General features: G+C 53.6%; 2 protein-coding genes across 8 annotated transcripts in view; one reads left to right on the forward strand and one right to left on the reverse strand.

The window, feature by feature from the left end:
• MMP9 (matrix metallopeptidase 9) overlaps nt 1-1,992 on the reverse strand; it is a 43,946-nt gene extending 41,954 nt beyond the window's left edge. Inside the window, exon 1 of the mRNA XM_058432701.1 lies at nt 1,908-1,992. The gene's annotated coding sequence lies outside the window, so the exon portion shown is untranslated. The remainder of the gene's footprint in view (nt 1-1,907) is intronic.
• Nucleotides 1,756-24,460, forward strand: ZNF335 (zinc finger protein 335). 7 transcript variants are annotated; one of them, XM_032142126.2, is made up of 28 exons: nt 1,756-1,871; nt 2,534-2,784; nt 4,324-4,564; nt 5,654-5,731; nt 5,989-6,297; nt 6,397-6,537; nt 8,264-8,410; nt 10,017-10,269; nt 10,357-10,534; nt 11,811-11,923; nt 13,119-13,137; nt 13,271-13,387; nt 13,478-13,554; nt 13,635-13,795; nt 14,571-14,803; nt 16,077-16,170; nt 16,325-16,419; nt 19,156-19,415; nt 20,393-20,504; nt 20,581-20,955; nt 22,528-22,670; nt 22,750-22,904; nt 23,054-23,157; nt 23,246-23,323; nt 23,557-23,640; nt 23,727-23,792; nt 23,876-23,957; nt 24,050-24,460. In XM_032142126.2, the coding sequence occupies exons 2-28, from the start codon at nt 2,584-2,586 to the stop codon at nt 24,172-24,174; spliced, it is 4,041 nt and encodes a 1,346-aa protein (XP_031998017.1). In that variant the 5' UTR covers nt 1,756-1,871; nt 2,534-2,583; the 3' UTR covers nt 24,175-24,460. The 7 variants fall into 7 exon arrangements, with proteins under 7 accessions (XP_031998017.1, XP_031998016.1, XP_031998014.1 ...); XM_032142125.2 differs by having other exon boundaries at nt 6,400-6,537; nt 24,047-24,460; XM_032142123.2 differs by having other exon boundaries at nt 24,047-24,459.
• The last annotated feature ends 3 nt before the right edge of the window (nt 24,461-24,463 follow it).

The following is a 24,463-nucleotide window of genomic DNA, read 5'->3' on the forward strand; positions in this document are numbered from 1 at the left end:
CAACCTCCGCCTCTGGGGTTCAAGCGATTCTCCTGCAGCCTCTCGAGTAGCTGGGACTACAGGCACGCGCCACCACGCCCAGTGAAATTTTGTATTTTTAGTAGAGACAGAGTTTCACCACGTTGGCCAGGCTGGTCTCAAACTCCTGACCTCAAGTGATCCACGGCCTCAGCCTCCCAAAGTGCTGGCATTACAGGTGTGACCCGCCGAGCCCGGCCCCTTTCTCCTTTTTAATAGGTCTTCTCCTGAGGAGTTTTTGTTTGTTTGTTTGAGACAGAGTTTCTGCTGTTGTTCCCCAGGCTGGAAGGCAATGGCGTGATCTCAGCTCACCGAAACCTCCACCTCCCGGGTTCAAGCGATTGTACTGGCTCAGTCTCCTGAATAGCTGGGATTACGGCATGCGCCACCACACCCAGCTAATTTTGTATTTTTCGTACAGTTGGGGTTTCTCCATGTTGATCAGGCTGGTCTCAAACTCCCAACCTCAGGTGATCTGCCCGACTCAGCCTCCCAAAGTGCTGAGATTACAGGTGTGAGCCACCGCGCCCAGCCTGCTTAGGAGTTTTTTTGAGATTTTTTCCCCCAAAATTTGTATCTTTCAATTAAGGAAAATAGCCTATGGAACTACAGAGACTTAGGGACAAAAACCAGAGCGCCTTATTCCCTCTTCCACTGCAAACTGCTAAAAAAGTCTTAAAACAGAAGGTGACATTTCAGGCATTCCGGAGGAAGGACATACCTTAAGGGCAGCTGACTTTTAATTAAAAATTTTTTCTTTCTCCACTTTTAAAGGATAGGTAGTTGACTTGTATTTATTTATTTTTTGAAACAGGGTCTCGCTCTGTCGCCCAGGAAGAAGTGCAGTGGTGTGATCACGGCTCGCTGCAGCCTCAACCTCCCAGATTGAAGCGATCCTCCCACCTCAGCCTCCCGAGCAACTGCGACTATAGGTACGCGCCACCATGCCTGGCTAATTTTTTTTTTTTTTTTTGTAGAGATGGGGTCTCGCTTTTTTGCCCAGGCTGGTTTGGAACTCCTGGGATCAAGCGATTCTCCCGCCTTGGCGTCCCAAAATGTTGGAATTACAGGCGTGAGCCACAGCGCCCGGCCTCAGCTCTATTAATGTTAACAAATATGTATACAAACCTAAGGGACAAGCATTAACTTACTTCCATTTCCCCGACCCCTGCCATCCGTACTTGGCTCCTGAGTCCCTTTATTGGATGTGATTTTGGACCAGCCCTTCCCATACCCAGACCTCAGTTTCCCTATCTGTACAATAATTATACATTCCCTTCCCAACAAAACATATCAAACCTAACGGGCAGAGCTCGATTGGGTTCCAGCAGCGCGCTAAGTAATAAGTAATGAGTCAGGTAAAATGACTGACAACATAAATCCCTCTTTGGCCAAGCCAAAGTCGCCCGCGGCCACACGCTCTTCCCGGCTGTTGTAGGAGGGGCGCGGCCAAGGCACCGGGAGCCACGCCCCCCGCTGGGAGCCACGCCCCAAGAGAGCGGGGCCGGCATTCGCCGCGCCCAACCCTGCGGCCCAGGGAAGGGACCCAGAATGACGTCACAACCATTACCTACGTAACACTCCGCCAAGAGATAAAGTAGTCCCAAACCCATAGAGGGCCCAGTGCCAAATACTGGGCGACGTATAAAATCCCAGAGTCTGCTCAGACCCGATTATGGTTTTGAGGCCTCGGAGCCGCCTTCCGGAACACTGAAAATGTGTCTTTCCCGGGGCCAGCGGGGGAAGTAGTTCCGGCCTACAATAGGCCGATGGGTTCCTCCGCAGCGGAGGAAAGAGGATGGCGACCTCGTCGATGCCGGAGTCAGAGAGGAACGTGGCTACGAAAGCCTCGGGTGAGCTTCGGGTAGAGTCAGGCGGCCCCACCATACCTTGCCGTGGAGTGAGGTCACACTGCGGGGATACCCGGAGGCGAGGTCCCGGGCCGGCGGGGCTGTCCGAACAGGGCCCCGGGGTCCCAGGCCCTTTAGTCGCTCTCGCACTTGCCTGAGCGGAAACCTGGCGCCACCACAAGATGGCGTCGGGCCTGGAGCACAGGCAGCGCCGGGGACAGCCCCAAGTCGCCAGGCCCCGAGACCGTTGCTGTCAGCCCCCTCCGCAGGGGAACCGGGGGGGAGCGAACCACTGACCCAGGGGGCCAGCGGGCTGTACCACCGACCCTGCAACCCGGGGGGACGCGGGGGCCGACGGGCTGAACCACTGAGCCCGGATGGGGCTCACAGAGCGGAACGCTCCACGAGAATCGTGGGGGCGCGGGAAAGGGTCAAGATTACCAGCCATTGACCACCCTCCCGAGAAGGGCCTTAGCCTGGGAAGCACAGCTTCTCCGTCAAGTTTTTCCCGAGCTCCCCTCGCAATACACCAGGAAGCCCCGCCCTGTCGGAGACTCAGTCTTCGCATCTGCAAAATGGGCGCAGGGGTGCAGATGGGTGGGCCGTGGTTGCCGGGGCTGGGGAGATGGCCCACTTGTTCTAGCCACGGTCACCTCTCTTCGCAGAGTAAAGTCCCCAGACCCTACGCGCCGCTGTCAGGCAGTCCGCCGATCCGATGGAGGAGAACGAGGTGGAGAGCAGCAGCGACGCGGCCCCTGGGCCTGGCCGGCCCGAGGAGCCCTCTGAGAGCGGCCTGGGTGTGGGCACCTCAGAAGCCGTGTCCGCCGACAGCAGCGACGCTGCGGCCGCCCCGGGGCAGGCAGAGGCCGATGACTCTGGTGTGGGGCAAAGCTCGGATCGCGGCAGCCGCTCTCAGGTATGGACCGGGCTGGACGGCGTGGGTGGAGGCAAGGACCGCGAGCAGCAGTGCCTGACAGCCAACAGGAAACAGTCAGCAAGGCTTGTTTGTAGCTAATACTTGGTGTTTCTGGTTTACTGTGAACCAGGCACCAAACCAAGCCCCTAAAATGGATTTCCTCATTTAAGCTTCATACCTTCTAAGACACATACCATTTTTTCCCACATCTTATAGAAAAGGATGCCGAGGTACAGAGTGCAGACAGAGCCAGGATTCAAATCTAGGCTGTGGTCTTAGCTACTATACCACCCACAGTCCTCACACTTTGAGAGGCAGCTGTCTAGGCCAGGAATGGTAGCTCATCGCCTGTAATCCCAGCACTTTGGAAGGCTGAGGTGGGAGGATCACTTGAGCCCAGGAGTTGGAGCCCAGCTTGGGCAACATAGCGAGACCTCATCTCTTAAAAAAAAAAAAAAAAAAAAAAAAAAAGGCAGGTGTCCTGGGTTAAGACTGGGTCCTGCCTCCAGTTTACTGGGAGGCCTCTTTGAGCCTCAGTATCCCGGCTAAAGTAAAGCAGAAATACTTGCTTTCAAGGGTGCTTGATTGTGAGCTCCCACCAGACATCCTGTTGCAAACATTTTGTAAACCATCTCCTCCTGGCTGTGCCGCTTCCTAGCTGTGTGATCTTGGGCAAGCTCCCCAATATCTAGCTCTGTTTCCTCGTCTGTAAAGTGGGAATGGTAAATATACCTGCCTCATAGAGTTTTTGTGAGGATGAAATGAATTAACATATGCAAAGCTAATAATTAAAACAGTGCTCAGCACATTGCAAGCACTCAGTAAGTATTAGCCATTCTTATATGCAAGATAATGATCATATTCAGTATATCACGTGATAGAAGTACACAGCAGTGGTCATCGCTTTGGGGTCCTGGGGTTTCATTAGTTCAGCAGAGATGGGGGCCTACCATGTGCTCAGCATGTGCTGGGCCCTGGAGATATAGCAGGGGAAAAGACAAGTTTGATCCAGGCCCTTGTGGAGGGCACAGTCTGGCATGGAGGCTGTTAAAAGGCACAATGAACCCCACAGTGGTGTGGTGCTGGGGACACAGGCAGCTGCAGCACTGAGGATGAAGAAATCCTGACCTGGCCTCAAAGTCAGCATTGACTTCCTAGAAGAGGTACCAGCTAAATGGTGGTGAGAAGGCTGGGTAAGATTTAGCCATAGGGTGATGCTGGGAAGAGTTTCAGGCAGAGGGAATGGTTTATGCAAAAGCCCAGTGAAAATAGCTCCCCCTGGCTGTGGCTTAGGAGTCCCTTCCCTTATTTTGGGGTATCCCCTGATGAGATCCAGGGACCCTGTGACTTTTTCCTGGGGGACTCTGTGACTGGAGGGCCTCTCTCACTGGTCCTCCGTGGGGCTGAGGGCATGAGTAACCTCAGTCACTGACCATGTCCTTGGGCCTGAGAGCTCTGTCTAGCAAGTGGGAGCTGGCAGGCTTCCCTGCCCCATACCCAGCTGCTAAACTTCTTCCCTCCCTGTTTCATGCCCCTCAGGAGGAGGTATCCGAGAGCAGCTCGAGCGCAGACCCCCTGCCTAATGGCTACCTCCCTGATTCATCATCTGTGTCCCATGGGCCAGTGGCAGGGGTAACAGGCGGTCCTCCAGCACTTGTGCACTCTAGTGCACTCCCAGACCCCAACATGCTGGTGTCCGACTGCACAGCTTCCTCCTCGGACCTGGGCTCAGCCATCGACAAGATCATCGAGTCCACCATCGGGCCCGACCTCATCCAGAGTGAGTCAGGCAGAGGAGCCCCACAGGGGTTTCCCTGCAGTGTCCTGCAGCCAGCTATGCCCACCCTAGCTGCGTGAACTCAGGCAGATTACTTTCCCATGCGGAATGTGCAGAGTGGGAACAGTCACCCCTGTCTCATGGTGGTAAATGAGGATTTAATGAGACAACACGGTAAAGTTCTCAGCATAGCGCCTGGCATATGACAGACTCTCAATAAATAATATAAACTGTTATTGCTTACCTTGTGCCCGGGACTGTTCTAAACTTTACATACAGTAGCTCATTTAATCCTCCCAATAACCCCAAAAGGTAGAGGATGTTATGTTCACAGTCCAGATGAAAAATATGAGGCACCAAGGACATACATAACTTACCCACTGTCACCAGCAAGCAGTGTGCGGTGTCGGGCCATGAGCTCAGACAGTCTGACTCCGGAGCTGTGTCACCCAGGCTGGAGTGTAGTGGTGCAATCATAGTGCACTGTAACCTCAGATTCTTGGGCTCAAGGGATTCTCTGCCTCAGCCTCCAGGGTAGCTGGGATTACAGGTGCACACCACCTTTTTGCTGGGTTGGCCAGGCTATTCTTGAACTCATGGGTTCAAGCCGTTCTCCTGCCTCATCCTCCCAAAGTATTGGGATTACAGGCATGAGCCGTGACACATGGTGCTGTACCCACTTTTTGTTAATGATATTTATAGAGTCTATAGCACCTCAAAAAGTCCTGGGATAGTCTGGGAAGCCAACCCTAAGAAAGTGGTACAGGAGCTGGTCCTTTACTTTGAGAAGTTTGGAGAGGAAGGAGGACTTTCCAGGTTTGGTGGTCAAAGCCTGGGCAGCTGATGTAGCTGTGGCATCTTGTGTAAGTGTAGGCCAGCTGCTGAGTCAGCATGTCACACTAGACCTCCAGACAGCCCTGCCAAGGGAGTCAACTGAGGCTCAGGGGTGACACAGCTGGTTTGCAGTCACACATGGGAGCCAGAATTAGTGTGGACCAGCCCTGCTCACAGGCCAAAGTAGGGCCCATGGGGGTGGGTCTGTTGCTGGGAACCCCTCCCCAGGAGGTGTGACCCTTCCCCATCTCTGCCCAGGCTGCATCACTGTGACCAGTGCCGAGGATGGCGGGGCCGAGACCACACGGTACCTGATCCTGCAGGGCCCAGATGATGGTAAGACCCCAGGCGCCAGAATCAGGGAGGCCTGCAGTGGGCAGGGGGATAGGTGAGGACAGGCTCTGCCGTGGATTCCCTCTGTGGCCCTGGCAGGGTATCCACTGCTCTGGGTCTCAGTTTTCCTACTGACGAGGTGGCCTCTGGTGGGGAATTTGGTTCTGCACTCCCTGGGCCTGCCTGGGAGAGGTAGGTACAGCTCATGGCCAGTGCTGCCCTCCATTTAACCGCCCTCCAATTGCCTCACCCACCCCTAGGAGCCCCCATGACATCACCAATGTCCAGTTCCACCTTGGCCCACAGCCTAGCAGCCATTGAGGCCCTGGCAGATGGCCCCACATCCACATCCACATGCCTGGAGTCACCTGAGGAGGAGGCACAGGGTGGGCCCAGCTCCCCGGTGCAGCTGCCCCCAGCCTCCGGTGCCGAAGAACCGGACCTGCAGAGCCTGGAGGCCATGATGGAGGTGGTGGTGGTGCAGCAGTTCAAATGCAAGATGTGCCAGTACCGGAGCAGCACCAAGGCCACACTGCTGCGCCACATGCGGGAGCGCCACTTCCGTCCAGGTGCGTCAGTAGCAGCCTACCTGCTTGGACTGCATGGGTAGGAGTTGGGTGCTGGGAGCCAGACATGGCAAACTTGTCTTACCCTCCCCCCACCTCCAGTAGCAGCAGCCGCAGCAGCAGCTGGTAAAAAAGGACGTCTACGGAAGTGGAGCACCTCCACCAAGACCCAAGAGGAAGAGGGACCAGAGGAGGAGGACGATGACGACATTGTAGACGCTGGAGCCATTGATGACCTGGAGGGTAGGCCACCATGGTTTCTAGGCCTGCCATCCCTACGCCCATCTAGACATACTCACTGAGCTTTCACTTGGAGGGCCAGTAAAGAGGAATTGGCACAGACACATCCACAGGTCCCTCCAGTATAAGACATAGGAGGTCGTGCTCTGGGACCAGGACCTTTGTGTGCAGTTGTGCAGGCTGCACACTGGAAAAGAGCACAGGGGGCCCTGTTCACACTTGCCCCACAGAAATAGAATACACGTAAAGGTGCGAGAGAAGGTCCTCGCCCTGTTGCTCAGACTGGAGTGTAGCTTCATGATCATTGCTCACTGTTACCTTGAATTCCTGAGTTCAAGCCATCTTCCCATCTCAGCCTCCCGAGTAGCTAGGGCTACAGGTGCCTGCCAGCATGCCTGGCTAATTTTTTAATTTTTGTAGAAACGGGGTCTCCCAGCCTCGACAACATGGCGAAACCCCATCTCTATGAAAAATACAAAAATTAGCCCGTTGTGGTATGTGTCTGTAGTCTCAGCTACTTGGGAGGTCACTTGAGCCCAGAAGGTCAAGGCTGCGGTGAACTGTAATTGTGCCACTGCACTCCAGCCTGGGCGACAGAGTGAGACCCTGTCTCAAAAAAAAAAAAAAGAAATGCCGAGCGTGGTGGCTCACACCTGTAATCCCAGCACTTTGGGAGGCTGAGGCAGGCGGATCACTTGAGGTCAGGAGTTCGAGACCAGCCTAGCCAACATGGTGAAACCCCGTCTCTACTAAAAATACAAAAAATTAGCTGGGCATGGTAGTGGGCACCTGTAATCCCAGCTACTTGGGAAGCCAAGGCAGGAGAATCGCTTGAACCTGGGAGGTAGAGGTTGCAGTGAGTTGAGAGTGCGCCACTGTACTCCAGCCTGGGTAACAGAGCAAGACTCTGTCTCGGGGAAAAAAAAAACAAAAAAACAGAAAGAAAGAAAAAGAAACAGAGTCTTGCTGAGTTGCCCAGGCTGGTCTCAAACTCCTGTCCTCAAACAATCCTCCCACCTCAGCCTTCCAAAGCACTGGGATTACAGGTGTCAGCTGCCGTGCCTGGCCCTAAAATATTTCAGTATGCAGTCATTATAACAATTAGTGGTGAGTTTTTTCTGGGCACAGTGGCTCATGCAGGTAATCTCAGCACTTTGGGAGGCCAAGGCGGACGGATCACGAGGTCAGGAGATCGAGAACATCCTGGCTAACATGGTGAAACCCTGTCTCTACTAAAAATACAAAAAAAAAAAAAAAAAAAAATTATTGGTGAGTTTTTTAATACCAATTTTTTGAAATTCATTATTTTACACTTAATCATATCTCAGTTTGGACTAGGCATATTTCAAGGGCTCAATAGCTACATATGGCTGGTGGCAGCTGTTTTGGATAGGGCAGCCGTAGAGTTTGTGGACTTCAATGTTTATTTAAACTTTTTTCTAACTGGCTGTACAGTGTCTGGAGGAAGGGGTGCCTTTTCCCTATTCACATGAAGATGCTTTATGAGCTAGTGGTAGGTGCCAGGAAGGGTAGAGAAAGAACTTCAGGGCTCAGGGCAGGAATGCCAACCAAGTCAGCCAGAGGAGACCACGAGGGCTTTCTGGAGGAGGCATCACTGTGGGCTTGAAGGAGGAGTGTGCAGGGATGGGGAAGTGAGCTGGGCAAGGGGTCAGGGCTGAAAGGGCAGGTCCTGCCACTCACTGTTCACCAACTTTACTGTCCCCCACAGAGGATAGCGACTATAATCCAGCTGAGGATGAGCCCCGAGGCCGGCAGCTTCGGCTCCAGCGCCCCACCCCCAGTACCCCAAGGCCTCGAAGGAGACCTGGCCGGCCCCGGAAGCTGCCCCGCCTGGAGATCTCAGACCTCCCAGATGGTGAGGCTCGGTTTTGGGAGGGGCTCGTGTGGGTGGGTCAGGAGTGGCCTCACTCCCTGCTTGTCTCTGTGGAGTTCTGGGGACTGAGTGTGCGCCCTGCAGGGCAGCTGTCTCAAACTGGGTCACCTGCAGGCCTCCTGGGAAAGGGGAAAGCCCTCAAAGACTCAAGCTCAAGAAACCCTGACTCAGGAAACTCTCTCAGCTTTATGGAAATGCCTTTCACCAGTTTGTCATAGCAAAAGAGAAATTTGGGTCTTTATCACTGAATGCATGAGATAAGTTTTAAATATTACTGAAATGAGAAGAGAGGAATAAGTCTGAGGCCTGGGACTATCAGAGGAGCCCTGGTTCAGAGCATTACAGGCTGGGGACAAGAAGGACCCAGCCGTGGTGCGAGCACCAGCTCTACCGCCTGCAGTCTGTGTGACTTGGAGCTTAAATCTCCAGTCCCTTTATTTATGCATGGAGGTTATAGCAGCATGCCTTTTAGGATTGCTTAAGGGTAAAATACACACGAAGAGTACAGTGGCAGCTGTTTATGGTTGGAGAATTGTTGTATTATTATTATTATTATTTTGAGACGGAGTTTCACTCTTGCCCAGGCTGGAGTGCAGTGTCATGATCTTGGCTCACTGCAACCCCCGCCTCCCAGGTTCAAGCAATTCTCGTGCCTCAGCCTCCTGAGTAGCTGGGATTACAGGCACCCACCACCACACCAGCAAATTTTTTAGTAGAGACGGGTTTCACCATGTTGGCCAGGCTGGTCTCAAACTCATGACCTCAGGTGATCCGCCCACCTCGGCCTCCCAAAGGGCTGGGATTACAGTGTGAGCCGCTGCACCTGGCCTATTGAATTCTTTAGCCTCTATTTCATAAAGGCCTTTTTACCGAGGCATATAGTATGGAAAGTTACACATATTCTGCCCAGGTCAATGAGTTTTCACAAGGTGCACACACCTGTGTAAGCAAGCACATGTATAACCCAATCAAGAAGCAGAACATTACCTGCATTGTCTGTATTGTTAATTTTTCTAGTACATATTTAATATTTAAATACTGTCGATGTTTTTGAAGAGGTAACAGATTTAGATCGTCCAAACTTCAAATGGTTTGCAAGCATGGAAGTCACATCTGCCTCCTTCCCTCCCATCAGCTCTCCAGCTGCCTGACCTCCCTAGGGAATGCCAGTGTTAAAGCACTGCTATTGCTTCCCAAGCCTTAGAATGTTCTGTGAAGTCACCAAAGCTGCCATTCTGGCCTCCCTTGGATAAATGGGGCAAATGAGACTCCGGGAGAGGAATGACTTTGTCTGTGGGTGCACAGCATGTCAGTGACAGAGCCGTGCCTGGAACCCAGGTCTCCTGACTGGGAGGTCCCAGCTCTCGCCATTGCTCTAATCTAGGCCAGATCCTACTGTGCCGACAGAATGTCGGCTGTTGGGCGGTAGTATCCACGCTGCCCTCTAACCACAGGCTGTCTGTGTCACGCGACTCGATGCACCCATCAGTGGTCTGTGATGAGTGGGTGGGAGGATATTTTGGCTGGCCTCTGGCCCACTTGTCTACGTCTGTCCTGGTGTGCTTGTGACCTGGCATGTCCATGGCAGGTGTGGAAGGAGAGCCTCTAGTGAGTTCCCAGAGTGGACAGAGCCCTCCAGAGCCACAGGATCCTGAGGCTCCCAGCTCCTCAGGCCCAGGACACCTGGTGGCCATGGGCAAGGTGAGCAGGACCCCTGTGGAAGCTGGTGTGAGCCAGTCAGATGCAGAGAACGCAGCCCCCTCCTGCCCGGATGAGCATGACACTCCGCCCCGGCGCCGAGGTCGACCTTCCAGGCGCTTCCTAGGCAAGAAATACCGCAAGTATGTGGAGCAGAGGTGAGGGCGGGGCAGGCATGTGGTTAAACCACCAACCCCACCAGACCTTTCCCCCACACTCTCATCCTGCAGGTACTATTACAAGTCGCCCAAACCGCTTTTGAGGCCCTTCCTGTGCCGCATCTGTGGTTCTCGCTTTCTGTCCCACGAGGACCTGCGCTTCCACGTCAACTCCCATGAGGCTGGCGATCCCCAGCTCTTCAAGTGCCTGCAGTGCAGCTATCGTTCCCGCCGCTGGTCCTCGCTCAAGGTGCGCGAGCCAAAGAGGCTTGGGGCTCATGGGAGGGTGAAGAAGGCAAGCAGAGGCCAGCTGGTGCCACTGAGGGAGAATGGAGTCACAGAGCATTCTGGGTCACGCTCTCCTGCTGCTCTTCAGGACACGTGTCTGGCTCACTGGCGGATCGAAGAACGCTCAGCTCCTCAGAGCCTGTGGGAATGTAGGGAGGGGCTGGGAAGGGCTGCCACAGGCGGTTTTGCAGGCGGCACAGTGCACGGCGGCAGCATATCTTCGCCACCACAGATGCCGTAAAACTGTTTTCATCTGATTCCATGTGTTAGAAAGATTTCCAGCAGATGGCAGTCATGTGTCTTAAGAAAAGGGTTCCTTTTAGGCCAGGTGCAGTGGCTCACTCCTGTAATCCCAGCACTTTGGGAGGCTGAGGCAGGTGGATCATCTGAGGTCAGGAGTTTGAGACCAGCCTGGCCAACATGGAGAAACCCCGTCTCTACTAAAAATACAAAATTAGCTGAGCATGGTGGTGCATGCCTGTAATCCCAACTACTCGGGATGCTGAGGAAGAAGAATCGCTTGAACCTGGAAGGTGGAGGTTGCAGTGAGCCGAGATCGCACCACTGCACTCCAGCCTGGGCAACAAGAGCGAAACTCTGTCTCAAAAAAAAAAAAAAAAACGGTTCCTTTTTCTCCTTAACCCAAGCTACCATGTGGCCTGCAGCAGCCCTGAGCCTTTTATGCAGTAACTGGATAATTAAATCCTTATTGCAGCCCAATGAGGTCGTAGGTGTCCATAGTCCCATTTTACTGACCCCCAGGAAACTGGCTCAGCCTGGCCAATGTGCAAGTTGGCAGCTGTGGGAGAGGGTACTTTCAGGCACGGTGGTCAGAGCAAGCCCCTGTGCTCTGTGCACGCTGTGCTGTGGGCTGTTCTCTGGGTTCTGCAGAGAGGATGTCCTGCGATGCAGTAGGAGAGGTGGAGGCTATGGCGCCATGCTGCCTGGCTTCAGCTCCAAGCTCTGCCATCACAAGGTCCCTCCACCCTGAGACTCAGGTTCCTCCTTTGTCAAGTTGTGAGCCAGCACAGAGCCTGGCACAGAGTGGGTGCTCTTGCTGGGGACAGTCCCCAGGCCTTCCTAGGCTTTGACCCTTGCATCGTGGTGTGTTGTCCACACGCCTGTGTTCTGTGAGCTGCTCCTGCAGCAACGCTAAGGCTGTGGCCACAGGCGTGGTGGGGACGGGGATGGGAGAGGAGGCCAAGCCCCAGCCCACCATCCTTTTGTCTGTCGCCCAGGAGCACATGTTCAACCACGTGGGCAGCAAGCCCTACAAGTGTGACGAGTGCAGCTACACCAGTGTCTACCGGAAGGATGTCATTCGGCACGCTGCTGTGCACAGCCGGGACCGGTCAGTGTGGGGGTGGGAGGGACCCGGGCAAGAGAGGCCAGGTTGGGCAGGGAAGTGGAGGCCTGGGATAAGTGGTTCCCACTTACTGCGCTCCTGCTCTCAGCCAGCCTCATCTGCTGCACACTACAGGCGTGAGCAGAAAGGCAGTTCACCCTAGTTCATTTGGCTTAGAACAGGACAGTACCAGGACCTTGAGGTCCCCAGCTCAGCCTCTTACCTCTTGTGAGCTTTAGTTTCTCATCAAATGGGGACAATTGTTGAGGGGGGGATTGAAGGAAATTGTGTACCTGAAGGAATTCAGTAAATGTTCCAAGATCTTCCGGACTCCAGATCCTACCCATCTCTCACAGGGCTGAGAGTGCACCTGAGACACAGAAACACAAGTTGTTAGGCGCCTAGTGATTGCTCACAGGATTGTAATTCGATCCTGAGCTTCAGGAAGGAGTTCGCTTCTTGAGAGGTGGTGTGTGAGCAGAGGTTGGAGACAGATCCCCTGGGGCAGTAGCTCCTGCTGTGTGTGTGGAAAAGCCAGCCCAAGATGCGTTAAGATTTCTTTTTTTTAAATGAAAAAAAAAAAAAAAAAAAGGTTCTGTGGCCAAGTAAGATTAGTGTAGGTTCACCAGCTTGCAGAGCTGTTCAACACCTCTTTCCTGCAGGATTTCTTAGAGCTTTTATTGACTGATTGACAGAGTCTCACTCTGTCACCCAGTCTGGAGTGGAATGGCACAATTACAGCTCACTGCAGCCTCAACCTCCCAGGCTTAAGCGATCTTCCTGCTTCAGCCTTCCGAGTAGCTGGGACTACAGGTGCTAACCACCACACCTGGCTAACTTTTTATTATTTACTAATATTTTTTTGTAGAGACAATGTCTTGCTATGTTGCCCAGGCTGGTCTCAAACTCCTGGCCTCAGCTGATCCTTAGAGCTTTTAACATGCAAATAACATTTTGTGATTGATAGAAAGAATGTACCATTTCACAAATATATTTGAGTGCAGAATATGTTATTTACAGCGTGCCCCTTAGCATTTTCCCCAGTGAACTCCAGCTGGGGAAGTACTGTTCTAAGAGAAAGGGGCCTTGGCAGGGAGTAGGCTCAGAGCTGAGGCTGGGTCTGTTCAGCGTGAGAGGGTCTAGAGTGGGCTTGGGGAAGCTCTGGTCTAACTCCTCGGCCTTTTCCCCCTGTTCCCCCCAGGAAGAAGAGGCCAGATCCGGTAAGTCTGGGGTGCTGGCCTGGGAAGGGAGCCTGCCCGGGGGTTGTTTATGGGGGGGTGGGGACAAGAGGGGAGATTTTATCCTCTCTCCTCCACTTCTTTCTCCATCTGGCCCCTTCTTATGCCTTCCTAGACTCCAAAGCTGAGCTCTTTCCCCTGCCCTGTGTGTGGCCGTGTGTACCCCATGCAGAAAAGACTCACGCAGCACATGAAGACGCACAGCACTGAGAAGCCCCACATGTGTGACAAGGTGGGTGGGAGCCAGGGCTGGGGCTGAGAGGAGGGCCTTCCCTGGGTAATGGAGGGTGATCGCCGTCTCACTGCTCTCCACCCCTCACAGTGTGGAAAGTCCTTTAAGAAGCGCTACACTTTCAAAATGCACCTGCTCACGCACATCCAGGCTGTTGCCAACCGCAGGTACATCCCCTTGGAGGCCCCTGGGGACGAGAGCAGTCCCCAGCTCATCACTGAGCTTCCCTCCCTCAAACCGCCTCCAGGTTCAAGTGTGAGTTCTGCGAGTTCGTTTGTGAAGACAAGAAGGTACTGCTGAACCACCAGTTGTCCCACGTCAGTGACAAGCCCTTCAAATGCAGCTTTTGTCCCTACCGCACCTTCCGAGAAGACTTCCTGCTGTCCCATGTGGCTGTCAAGCACACAGGTCAGGCTGGACACACCCCAGCCCCACTCACCAGCCCTCAGTTCCCTGTACCCCTGATCAGAGGCTTAGCTCCCATCCTCTTCCTTCGCCCTCGGTAGCCCCAGCCACAGAACAGCCCAAGTCCTTCAAGTGTAAAGAGAATTTCCCATGGGCGTATTCACCCTAACCTGAGCCCGGGTTCCTGCTTGACCGGTTGTTCTCTGTATGGCTCTGGGCCAGTCGCTTGCCCTCTCCGAGCCTTCTATATTTATGAAATGGGGGGATCAGAAGTGCCTGCCGTATGGCTATGATGAAAGTAAGTTCCATTTGTTCCTTGAGCCCTGTGTGTGCTGGCCCTGGGACGGGAGAGGAGGCTCTTCCAGGCCCTGCCTTGGCAGATGAAGCTGCAGAAGCAATGCCATTGGCTTGGCCCACAGAAGCTGCACTGCAAACATTGTTTCTTTGGTGCCTAGCTCCCTGGTCAGCACACTAGGGGCGATTAGAGAAAAGGAGCCAGGGGTTCCCTTAGCCAGAGTCCTGTGATGACCCACAGGAGCTTGTAGTCACATGACCTTGCAAATAGGCACGCACAGGAAGGCTCTTGAGTGCAGAGGGCGGCCCTGATTCATTTCTGTCCTGGGCCACCAGAATGGACAGCGGCATGTGTTTGCCTACGTACGGGAATGAATCGCTGGAAGTGAGTCAGTTGGAGAGATCCTTAGGGTCAAGAAAGGATTCCTGGAGGGGGTAGGTTAGGGATGGGCAGACTTAAGCATGCCCCAACATGTGCCTCCAGGGGCCAAGCCCTTCGCCTGTGAGTACTGCCACTTCAGCACACGGCACAAGAAGAACCTACGCCTGCACGTACGGTGCCGACACGCAAGCAGCTTCGAGGAATGGGGGAGGCGCCACCCTGAGGAGCCCCCCTCTCGCCGTCGCCCCTTCTTCTCTCTGCAGCAGATTGAGGAGCTGAAGCAGCAGCACAGTGCGGCCCCTGGACCACCTCCCAGCTCCCCAGGACCTCCTGAGGTAAGGTCGGGGCGTGGGTCAAGATGACAGAGTGAGGCCGCTTCTCCCAACCCCAGCATCATTTGCACATTGAGGTGCAACAAAATAATCCCTGCCTCTTGAGACTGTGGTAAAGACTCACTGAGTCACACATATGCCAGCTCTAAGCTTAGAGTAAGGGTGGCTTTCTAGTGCTGGTAATAGAGAATGGAAATACCAGTAACTTAACTGTGATCATAGTTTTTATTCTCTCTTACACAAGAATTCCACAGGTCAGCAGTCTAGGGCTGGTGTGGTGATTATACAGTCATAAGGGAATAAGCTCTCAGTATCTTTGCCCAGTCATCTTAGGCATATGACTTTCATCTTTGTAGTTGCCTCATGGTCCAGTATAGCTGCAGGAGCACCAGCCTTCCCAGCCACATCCCAGGCAGGAAGCAGGAGGAAGGGATCGGGGAGAGGCAAAAAGGATACCTACCATCTATCCGTCATTCCTCATGAACTTCACCTGAAGATCATTGCTTAGTCATGTGGCCACACTTTACCTAGCTTCAAGGGAGGCTGACTAATGTCTTGGAGCTGGGTACATTGCCACCCTGGTGAAAATCAGAGTTCTGTTAGCAAGAAAGAAGAGGAGGATGGACCAGGATAGGTAGCTAGCAGTCTCTGCCATGTGAGCTGACACAGTATCCCCAGAAAGATGGACCACATGACATGCTGGTAGATCACAGGCCCTGGAATCACACAGTCATGGGTTCAAGCCCTCACCCTACTATGTATTAGGAGTGGGATTCTTGGCCAGCCACTTCACCTCTCTGAGCCTTAGTGGGTTCATCTGTAGCACTGAACTGGTATATTTTGAAAACTGGTTATGGGCTGGGTGTGGTGGCCCATGCCTGTAATCCCAGCACTTTGGGAGACCAAGGTGGGTGGATCACTTGAAGTCAGGAGTTTGAAACCAGCCGACCAACATGGAGAAACCCCGTCTCTACTAAAAATATAAAAATTAGCTGGGTGTGGTGGCGGGCACTTACAATCCCAGCTATTCAGGAGGCTGAGACACAAGAATCACTTGAACCCAGGGGCAGAGGTTGTAGTGAGCCTAGATTGAGCCATTGTACTCCAGCCTGCATGACAGAGAGACTCCATCTCAAAAAAAAAAAAAAAGAAAAGTGGTTATGAAGATGAAACAAGCCAACAGATGTAAAATGTCTGGCAGATCAGAGGCGATTGGCAAATGGCACTTGAATCTGGGCCGGCCCCTCTCAGGCGTGGCCATATCTCCACCCCATAGATACCCCCAGAGGCGACACCTTTCCATTCATCTGAGGCTCCCTCACTGCTCTGTCCTGACACCCTGGGCGGTGCCACCATCATCTACCAGCAAGGTGAGCTCTGTGGGAGGACAGGAGCTCATGGAGGGTAGGAGCTCTGGGTGGGGCAGGGGCAGGTCGTGCTGGTGGGGGCTGGAAGATGGGGAGGGGGTGGTATTGGGTGCCAGTTTTCTAGCACTTTGTCAGGCTTAGGTCCCACCCCACTCAGGAGCTGAGGAGTCGACAGCGATGGCCACGCAGACAGCCTTGGATCTTCTGCTGAACATGAGTGCTCAGCGGGAACTGGGGGGCACAGCCCTGCAGGTGAGCTGCCTGGGAACCTGCTCCCCTTCCCAGCTATCACAGGTACCCAGCCCTGCACTGGACACTGGGACTAGAGGACAACAGTGTATCAGAGCTTTTGCCCTCGGGAGCTCCCAGGTAGTGGAGGGGACACCACTCAGAAGTCCGGTGAGCAAACACAGAGAGGAACAGGCTTTGCCACGGAGGCCGCAAGGTATCTTGTCCATTCTCCAGAATCACTGGTGACCTCTGCCAGGTGGAGCAGTACACACTGCCCCTGTGGCATCTGGGGCCCTGTTCTTGTTTTGTCTTCCTCCCACCTCTGCAGCCACCATGTGCCTGTGGGTGCCCCCACAGGGGTCTGAACTAGCTTTTCCATCCACAAGAGCGCCCTCATTCCGGGACACCTACAGCCTGCAGACCCCAGGGCTTCCTCTAGATCAGACCACTCTCTCGAGTTCCAGGGGTCTTGGTTCATGTACCTCCCCGAAGTTCAACACCTTTGCCCCTCCCTGCCCTCCCCCTTCACATCTGGCCTGGTCTCCAAGGCAGAGGGAAGTTTATTAGGCCTTCCTGTTTCCCAGCCTCATGAGAAGATGGAGAGTGTGTTTTTAAGACGATGAATTCCAGAAATCATAATAGTTTAGTTCATGGCAGTTAGGGGTGTATAGAAGTTTTACATTTTTAGATAGGAAAACTTATCAGTCTTTTATAGTTTTCCCTTTGGTATCATCCCTAGAAAGACTTCTCCCAACTTGTATCCCAAGGTTATATAAACATTCATTTATATTTTTTTCTTAGGGTTTTATTTTTTACACTTAAATCTTACTCCACCTGGAATTTATTTCTGGTGTATACAGAAAGGGATCGATTTTTTTTTCCAGAAGTCATCCGATGTGGTATCTTCCCCTGTGGTTTAAAGTGTCCTCCTTCTCATATACTAGATTCCCAAATATGTAGGAGTCTGTTTCTAGACTTGAGTTCTGTTCTATTGATTTGTCTCCTGTTCCCATGCCAGTCTCATGTGGCAGAGTTTCACCTATTTAGTTTCACCATATTGGCCAGGCTAGTTTAGAACTCCTGACCTCAAGTGATCCACCTGCCTGGGCCTCCCAAAGTGCCAGGATTACAGGCGTGAGCCACCGTGCCTAGCCAACATTTTTGTAGTATTATTAAAAAGCCTCCTACAAGAAGAATTAGTGGGTCAGAAGGTATGGTGCGAAGCCTTGTAAAAAGATAGGCCAGGATACATGGCCACCAGTAGGGTATATTTTCCTGCATTCATGCCAATACACTTGAGTATTATCAGTCTATCAATCTTTTTTTTTTTTTTTTTTTTGAGACAGAGTCTCGCTGTGTTGCCCAAGCTGGAGTGCAGTGGCGCGATCTCGGCTCACTGCAACCTCCACCTCCCAGGTTCATGCCATTCTCCTGCCGCAGCCTCCCAAGTAGCTGGGACTACAGACACCCACCACCATGACTGGCTTCTTTATTTATTTATTTTTAGTAGGGATGGGGTTTCACCGTGTTAGGCAGGATGGTCTCAATTTCCTGACCTCATGATCTGCCCGCCTCGGCCTTCCACAGTGCTGGAATTACAGGCGTGAGCCACCACGCCCGGCCTCAGTCGTTATAAATCTTTACCAATCTCACACTTGTAATCCCAGCACTTTGGGAGGCTGAGGCAGGAGAATTGCTTGAGTCCTAGGAATTTGAGACCAGCCTGGACAACATGGTGAAACCCTATCTCTTAAAAAAAAAAAAAAAAAAAAAAAAAAATTAGCCAGGTGTGGCAGTGCATGCCTGTAGTACCAGCTACTTGACAGGCTGAGGTGGGAGGATCGCTTGAGCCCAGGAGGTTGAGGCTGCAGTGAGCTGTAATCATACCACTGCACTCCAGCCTGAGAATACCCAGTCTCAAAAAAAAAAAAAAAAAGTAATTGACCGTAAATGAGGTTGAACTTCTCTCTGTATGTTCAGAGACCATTTTATTCCTTTTCTAAAGTACCTGTTGGTGTCCTGTATCTGTTTTTCTATTGTTAGCTTTTAGTCATTGCTTTGCAGGAGCTCCATATATGAGGGAAGTCCACTTTTTATGACTTGTTAAACATCCCCCAACACCAATTTCTTTGTTCTTTGGCTTCATTTTATGGTTTTGTTCTAGGTTTTATCTTTCTCTGTCATGATTAGAAAAATCTCCCCGCCCCAATTCTAAAATACTTACCTACATTTTATTTTAGTATATTTAGAGTCTTATTTATTACATTTTAATCTTTAAACCATTTGAAGCCAACTGTGGAATAAGATGGACGCTGGAGCTTGTTTTCTAAGTGATTTGTCAGTTGTCCCCAGTATTTCTTGACTGCAGCACTGTTGGCATGTTGAGGCAGATACTATTGTGTGGTGGGGCGGTCCTGTGCATTATCGGGTGTTCAGCAGCATCCCTGGCCTCTCCCCACTACATGCCAGTACCATCCCCCTCCTGCTGTGGTAAGAAATGTCTCCAGACATTGCCAAATGTTTGTGGGGGGCACAACTGCTCTGCCCTATTCCTGTTGGTCTATTTCCAGTTGCTGAGTGGGATTTGGAAAGCCAAGAGTATATTTTAGAAAGAACTTGGGTTATTCAAATGAGTGGGCAGCACTGGTCTGACTAGAGTGTGTGGGTGCATCTGGGACACTGAGATGAGAGAGGCGTCTTGCATACCCGCTCCTCTGCCACAGATGCCTCCCATCCTGTGCCCTGGTGCCGTTGCAGGTGGCCGTGGTGAAGTCGGAGGACATGGAAGCAGGGTTAGCATCCTCTGGTGGGCAGCCCTCCCCTGAAGGTGCCACTCCACAGGTGGTCACCCTCCACGTGGCAGAGCCGGGGGGCAGTGCAGCAGCCGAGAGCCAGCTAGGCCCTCCTGACCTACCGCAGATCACCCTGGCACCTGGCCCATTTGGTGGGACTGGCTACAGTGTCATCACAGCACCCCCTATGGAGGAGGGGACATCAGCTCCTGGCACACCTTACAGGTGAGACCTGCTGCCTTCAAGGCCCCTTTCAGCTTTTTGTAGGTGTGATCGGTCAGTCCGATTTGGGCCCCACCCAAGCCTAGTTGGCAGGAGGCAAAAATCCCAATACACATGAAGTGATTGGTGGTGGAGTCTACCCTTCTCAGGAGGTCAAGAGCTACCATTTTTTAGCCACTTAGATATTCCAAGCACTTGGCACTCATGATGGGACCTAAGCCATTCCCACGAGACCCAGATTTCCCTTGTTTTACAAATGAGGAAATGGGCCAGGGAGGTTAAGTGACCAGCCTGAAACCACACACGCAGTAGGTGAGATTTGAACCCTGGTCCCTTTGGTTCCCATGCCCAAGTGCTCTTCTTGGGTGATCCCAGTGTTCTCCAGTTCTGACATTCCGAGCAAGCTCAGGCCTCTTTACCAGCATTGAGGCCTGGCATCTGCACTTGGCTTCCCTACAGTGAATGAGCTTGGGCAGGCATGTTTATGTTCACCAAACTCTTAGGCCATCTGAGGAAGCCCTGAATCCAAGTGCCAAATTGTTCAGCTGGGCTGGGAGTCAGGATCCCTGGGCCCATGCCCTTGGCCAGCACCTGGGCAGCCGTCTCAGCATTTGCTCTCTGCTCTTAGGCAGCAGGTCCTTGTTAGCCCTGCCTCCTCCACTAGCTCCTGGTGGTGGATTCACTGTTTGCTACTGGTTGGGTTGGACCCCTCTGCCTCCCTGCGTGCCCCCCACCTCGCCATGTTTACCAAGGACAGGGATTACCAGTTTTTGAGAAGGACCTATGCTTGAGTTGTAATCATTTATAAGAGATATAGTAGAGGGTCATTTGGTAACAGGGCAGAGCCACAGTTGAACCCTGGGCCCTTCTGACTTGAGTCTATCTGTGGTGACAGTCACTCCTCAGTTGATGCCTGTTGCTTGGGGAAGGGGGCTCCTGTGGCCCTCCATCTTCTCCTAGAACCTTCTCCGTGCCCACAGCGAGGAGCCCCCAGGAGAGGCAGCCCAGGCTGTGGTTGTGAGTGACACCCTAAAAGAAGCTGGCACCCACTACATCATGGCTACTGATGGTACCCAGTTGCACCACATTGAGGTGAGGCTTGGGGATGCCAACCACTCCCCCACCTCCCTCCCCTTCTCAGCACCTCATGCTCCCCGTCTCTCCACAGCTCACTGCAGATGGCTCCATCTCCTTCCCAAGTCCAGATGCTCTGGCCTCTGGTGCCAAATGGCCCCTGCTGCAGTGTGCGGGGCTGCCCAGAGACGGCCCTGAGCCCCCATCTCCAGCCAAGACCCACCGCGTAGGGGACTCCCAGAGCTCTGCCTCCCCACCTCCTGCAACCAGCAAAGCCCTGGGCCTGGCAGTGCCCCCGTCACCACCATCTGCAGCCACTGCTGCCTCAAAGAAGTTTTCCTGCAAGATCTGTGCCGAGGCCTTCCCTGGCCGAGCTGAGATGGAGAGTCACAAGCGGGCCCACGCTGGGCCTGGTGCCTTCAAGTGCCCCGACTGCCCCTTCAGTGCCCGCCAGTGGCCCGAGGTCCGGGTAGGTGCTGGCCGCTCCTGTGTCTCTGCTGTCATTCATTGGACCACTCGTTTGTATAACAAACCTTTAATGAGTGCCCTCTCAAGCCAGATCCTCTGCTCCCCTCTGAGTGGATGAGATGGGTCAGAGATGACTCCGCAAGGTCCCAGCTCTCAGGAAGTTGGTCTGGCGGGGAGGCAAACCAGACATAATGTGACTAATGCCAGACACAGTGTCCCGAGTGTGAACCAAGGGTGCAGGGCAGAGAGCATGTCATTTGAACTTGAGTGTGCTGGGGAAAATGACACAGAAGGGATGGCCAAGCTGGCAAGCTGGACCTCCAGGAGCAAAGGCACAGAGGTGTGCGACAGAGGCATGGCTAGGGAGACTCGAACGTCTAGAACAGGGGTGCCCAATCCCTGAGCCATAGACCGGTAGCCATCCATGGCTTGTTAGGAACCAGGCCACACAGCAGGTGAGTGGCAGGTGGGCAAGCATTACTGCCTGAGCTCCACTTCCTGTCACAGCAGCTGCATTAGTCTCATAGGAGCACAGCCCCATTGTGAACTGTGCATATGAGTGATCTAGGTCACACACTCCTTATAAGAATCTAACTAGTATATGATGATCTGAGGTGCAACAACTTCATCCCAAAACCATCACCCTGCACATGCCGTGAAAAAGTTACCTCCCATAAAACCAGTCCCTGGTGCCAAAAAGGTTGGGGACCACTGGTCTAGAATACTGAGGGCACAGAGGTTCGAGGCGGTTGGGGAGCCACCATGGAGAAGGTGAGTGGGCCAGTTCTGGGGCAGGTTCACAGCCCAACCTGGGGCCTCCCTGTTTGCCTGAGGATTTTGTTTTCAGATCCAGCCATGCACTGCATCCTCTCCAGAAGTTGGAGAGAGAAGCAGGGCCTAGAGCCCCACCCTACAGATGCAGAGGCAAAGGCCCTATCAGGCCTCAGCCCTAGAAAATCAGGGCCCGGGCTGGGTGCGGTGTCTCACACCTGTAATCCCAACACTTTGGGAGGCCGAGGCGGGCGGATCACCTCAGGTCGGGAGTTTGAGACCAGCCTGACCAACGTGGAGAAAACCCATCTCAACTAAAAATACAAAATTAGCCAGGTGTGGTGGCACGTGCCAGTAATTCCTGCGACTTGGGAGGCTGAGGTAGGAGAATCGCTTGAACCCGGGAGACAGAGGTTGCAGTGAGCCGAGATCATGCCATTGCACTCCAGCCTCTGGGCAACAAGAGCAGAACTCTGTCTCAAAAAAAAAAAAAAAAAAAAATCAGGGCCTGATGGGACCTGCACAGGTCCCCTCATCCAACACCTGTGTTACACATGGGTAAAGTGAGATTTTCCAATTGACCTAATAATGATGGAATCTATGGCCTTTCACTCTTAGGACACAGCAGCACCAGATGTGGATCCGGCTTGGCCTTTCTACCCAGCTTCTTGTTAGTGCACAGGATTTTGGTTTTCCCAGGTCCACTTTGCCTGGTTCCCTGACCAGCTGTCGGCAGGGACCTGGGGATTTGTTGCCATCTGTCCTGACCCAGCCAATGCCCCCAACTCTGCCCTCTCTGCAGGCACACATGGCACAGCACTCAAGCCTGCGGCCCCACCAGTGTAGCCAGTGCAGCTTTGCCTCCAAGAACAAGAAGGACCTGCGTCGGCACATGCTGACTCACACCAAGGAGAAGCCTTTTGCATGCCACCTCTGTGGGCAGCGGTAAGGCCAGATACTGGTGGGTGGGGACTGCTGGGCATGTATGGTGGAGCTAACCTGAGCCCCCTTTCATCCCCCTCAGTTTCAACCGTAACGGGCACCTCAAGTTCCACATCCAGCGGCTGCACAGTCCTGATGGGAGGAAGTCAGGAACCCCTACAGCCCGGGCCCCTACCCAGACCCCAACCCAGACCATCATCCTGAACAGTGATGACGAAACACTGGCCACCCTGCACAGTGAGCTGCCCCTGGGGCCACAGGGTGGGCACCAGGCTAGATCCAGAGACTTGGGCCACTGCCCCAAAAGGCACCTCTGGGCACAGTAGAGGCTGGGGCATTGCAGGTTTTCCTGGACCCCAGGTGAGCATCCTCTCCTCTCTGCCCAGCTGCACTCCAGTCCAGTCACGGGGTCCTGGGCCCAGAGCGGCTACAGCAGGCACTGGGCCAGGAACACATCATCGTTGCCCAGGAACAGACAGTGACCAATCAGGTAAGAGTCAGGACTGGGGGCCCTCTGGCCAGTGACAGGCAGGGGTTGGGGTAGAGAAATGAGGCTAGAGCTGGCTTGGTCCTGGCAGGAGGAAGCCACCTACATCCAAGAGATCACCACGGCAGATGGCCAGACCGTACAGCACCTGGTGACCTCCGACAACCAGGTGAGCTGCTAGCTACTGTTGATCCCCTCAGCTGTGACCTCCTACCCTCCCAACCAAAGACCCACCTCGGGGAGGAATGATACTTTCCAAACCACCCCTCCTGGGGTCCATGCTTGCCAACAACTGCATTGTTGCCGATGGCTGTCCCTAGTTTTTCACTCTGCCTTCTTAGCTAAGTTCCTGGTGAGTGGGGCCTCAGCACCTACCTCCTCATCATGCCCGCCCCCCAACAGGTGCAGTATATCATCTCCCAGGATGGTGTCCAGCACCTGCTCCCCCAGGAGTATGTTGTGGTCCCTGAGGGCCATCACATCCAGGTAGGCCAGACCTGGGATGAGGGTGGTGTGTGGTGAAGGGCTGCATGACCTCTTCCTAGGATCACAGCTTGGCTTCCTCTCTGCAGGTACAGGAGGGTCAGATCACACACATCCAGTATGAACAAGGAGCCCCATTCCTTCAGGAGTCCCAGGTAAGGGCCCTGGGGGGACACGGAGACCTGGGGCACAGGCAGGGTTTCTCCAGGCCAGCATCTCATCAGCTTCTCCCCTCCAGATCCAGTATGTGCCTGTGTCCCCAGGCCAGCAGCTTGTCACACAGGCTCAACTTGAGGCTGCAGCACACTCAGCTGTCACAGGTATGGAGCTGGATCCTGAGGAGCACGGGGCTGGGTTTGGACCCAGCTCCTGAGCCTCCAGCTCACCATACTTTCCCCTCCCCTGGCAGCAGTGGCTGATGCTGCCATGGCCCAAGCCCAGGGCCTGTTTGGCACAGAGGAGGCAGTGCCTGAACACATTCAACAGCTGCAGCACCAGGGCATCGAGTACGACGTCATCACCCTGGCCGATGACTGAGCTCCAAGGGCCCAACACAGATCATGGATTCGAGGCCAGCCCTCCTGGGGGTAGGGGGGCCACCAGGACTCACCTCCCTCTTCATTTAGGATCTCCAGATACTGGATAGCCAGCATCCTCTCATTCCTAGGGAGCCAGACCTGTGCTGTTGGGGTCAGGGGCAGCCATGGGCCCCAGCCAGGACGTGCTGGGTGCCCCAGCCTGCAGGCAGGCTTTGGGAGAGAAATTTATTTTTGTTTGGGTGGACCCACTGGCCTGTCAGTCTCAATAAAGGGACTGGAGTCCAGTC

Source organism: Hylobates moloch, unplaced genomic scaffold, assembly GCF_009828535.3.
Source record: "Hylobates moloch isolate HMO894 unplaced genomic scaffold, HMol_V3 SCAFFOLD_21, whole genome shotgun sequence".
In the NCBI taxonomy this organism is placed as follows: Eukaryota; Metazoa; Chordata; class Mammalia; order Primates; family Hylobatidae; genus Hylobates; species Hylobates moloch.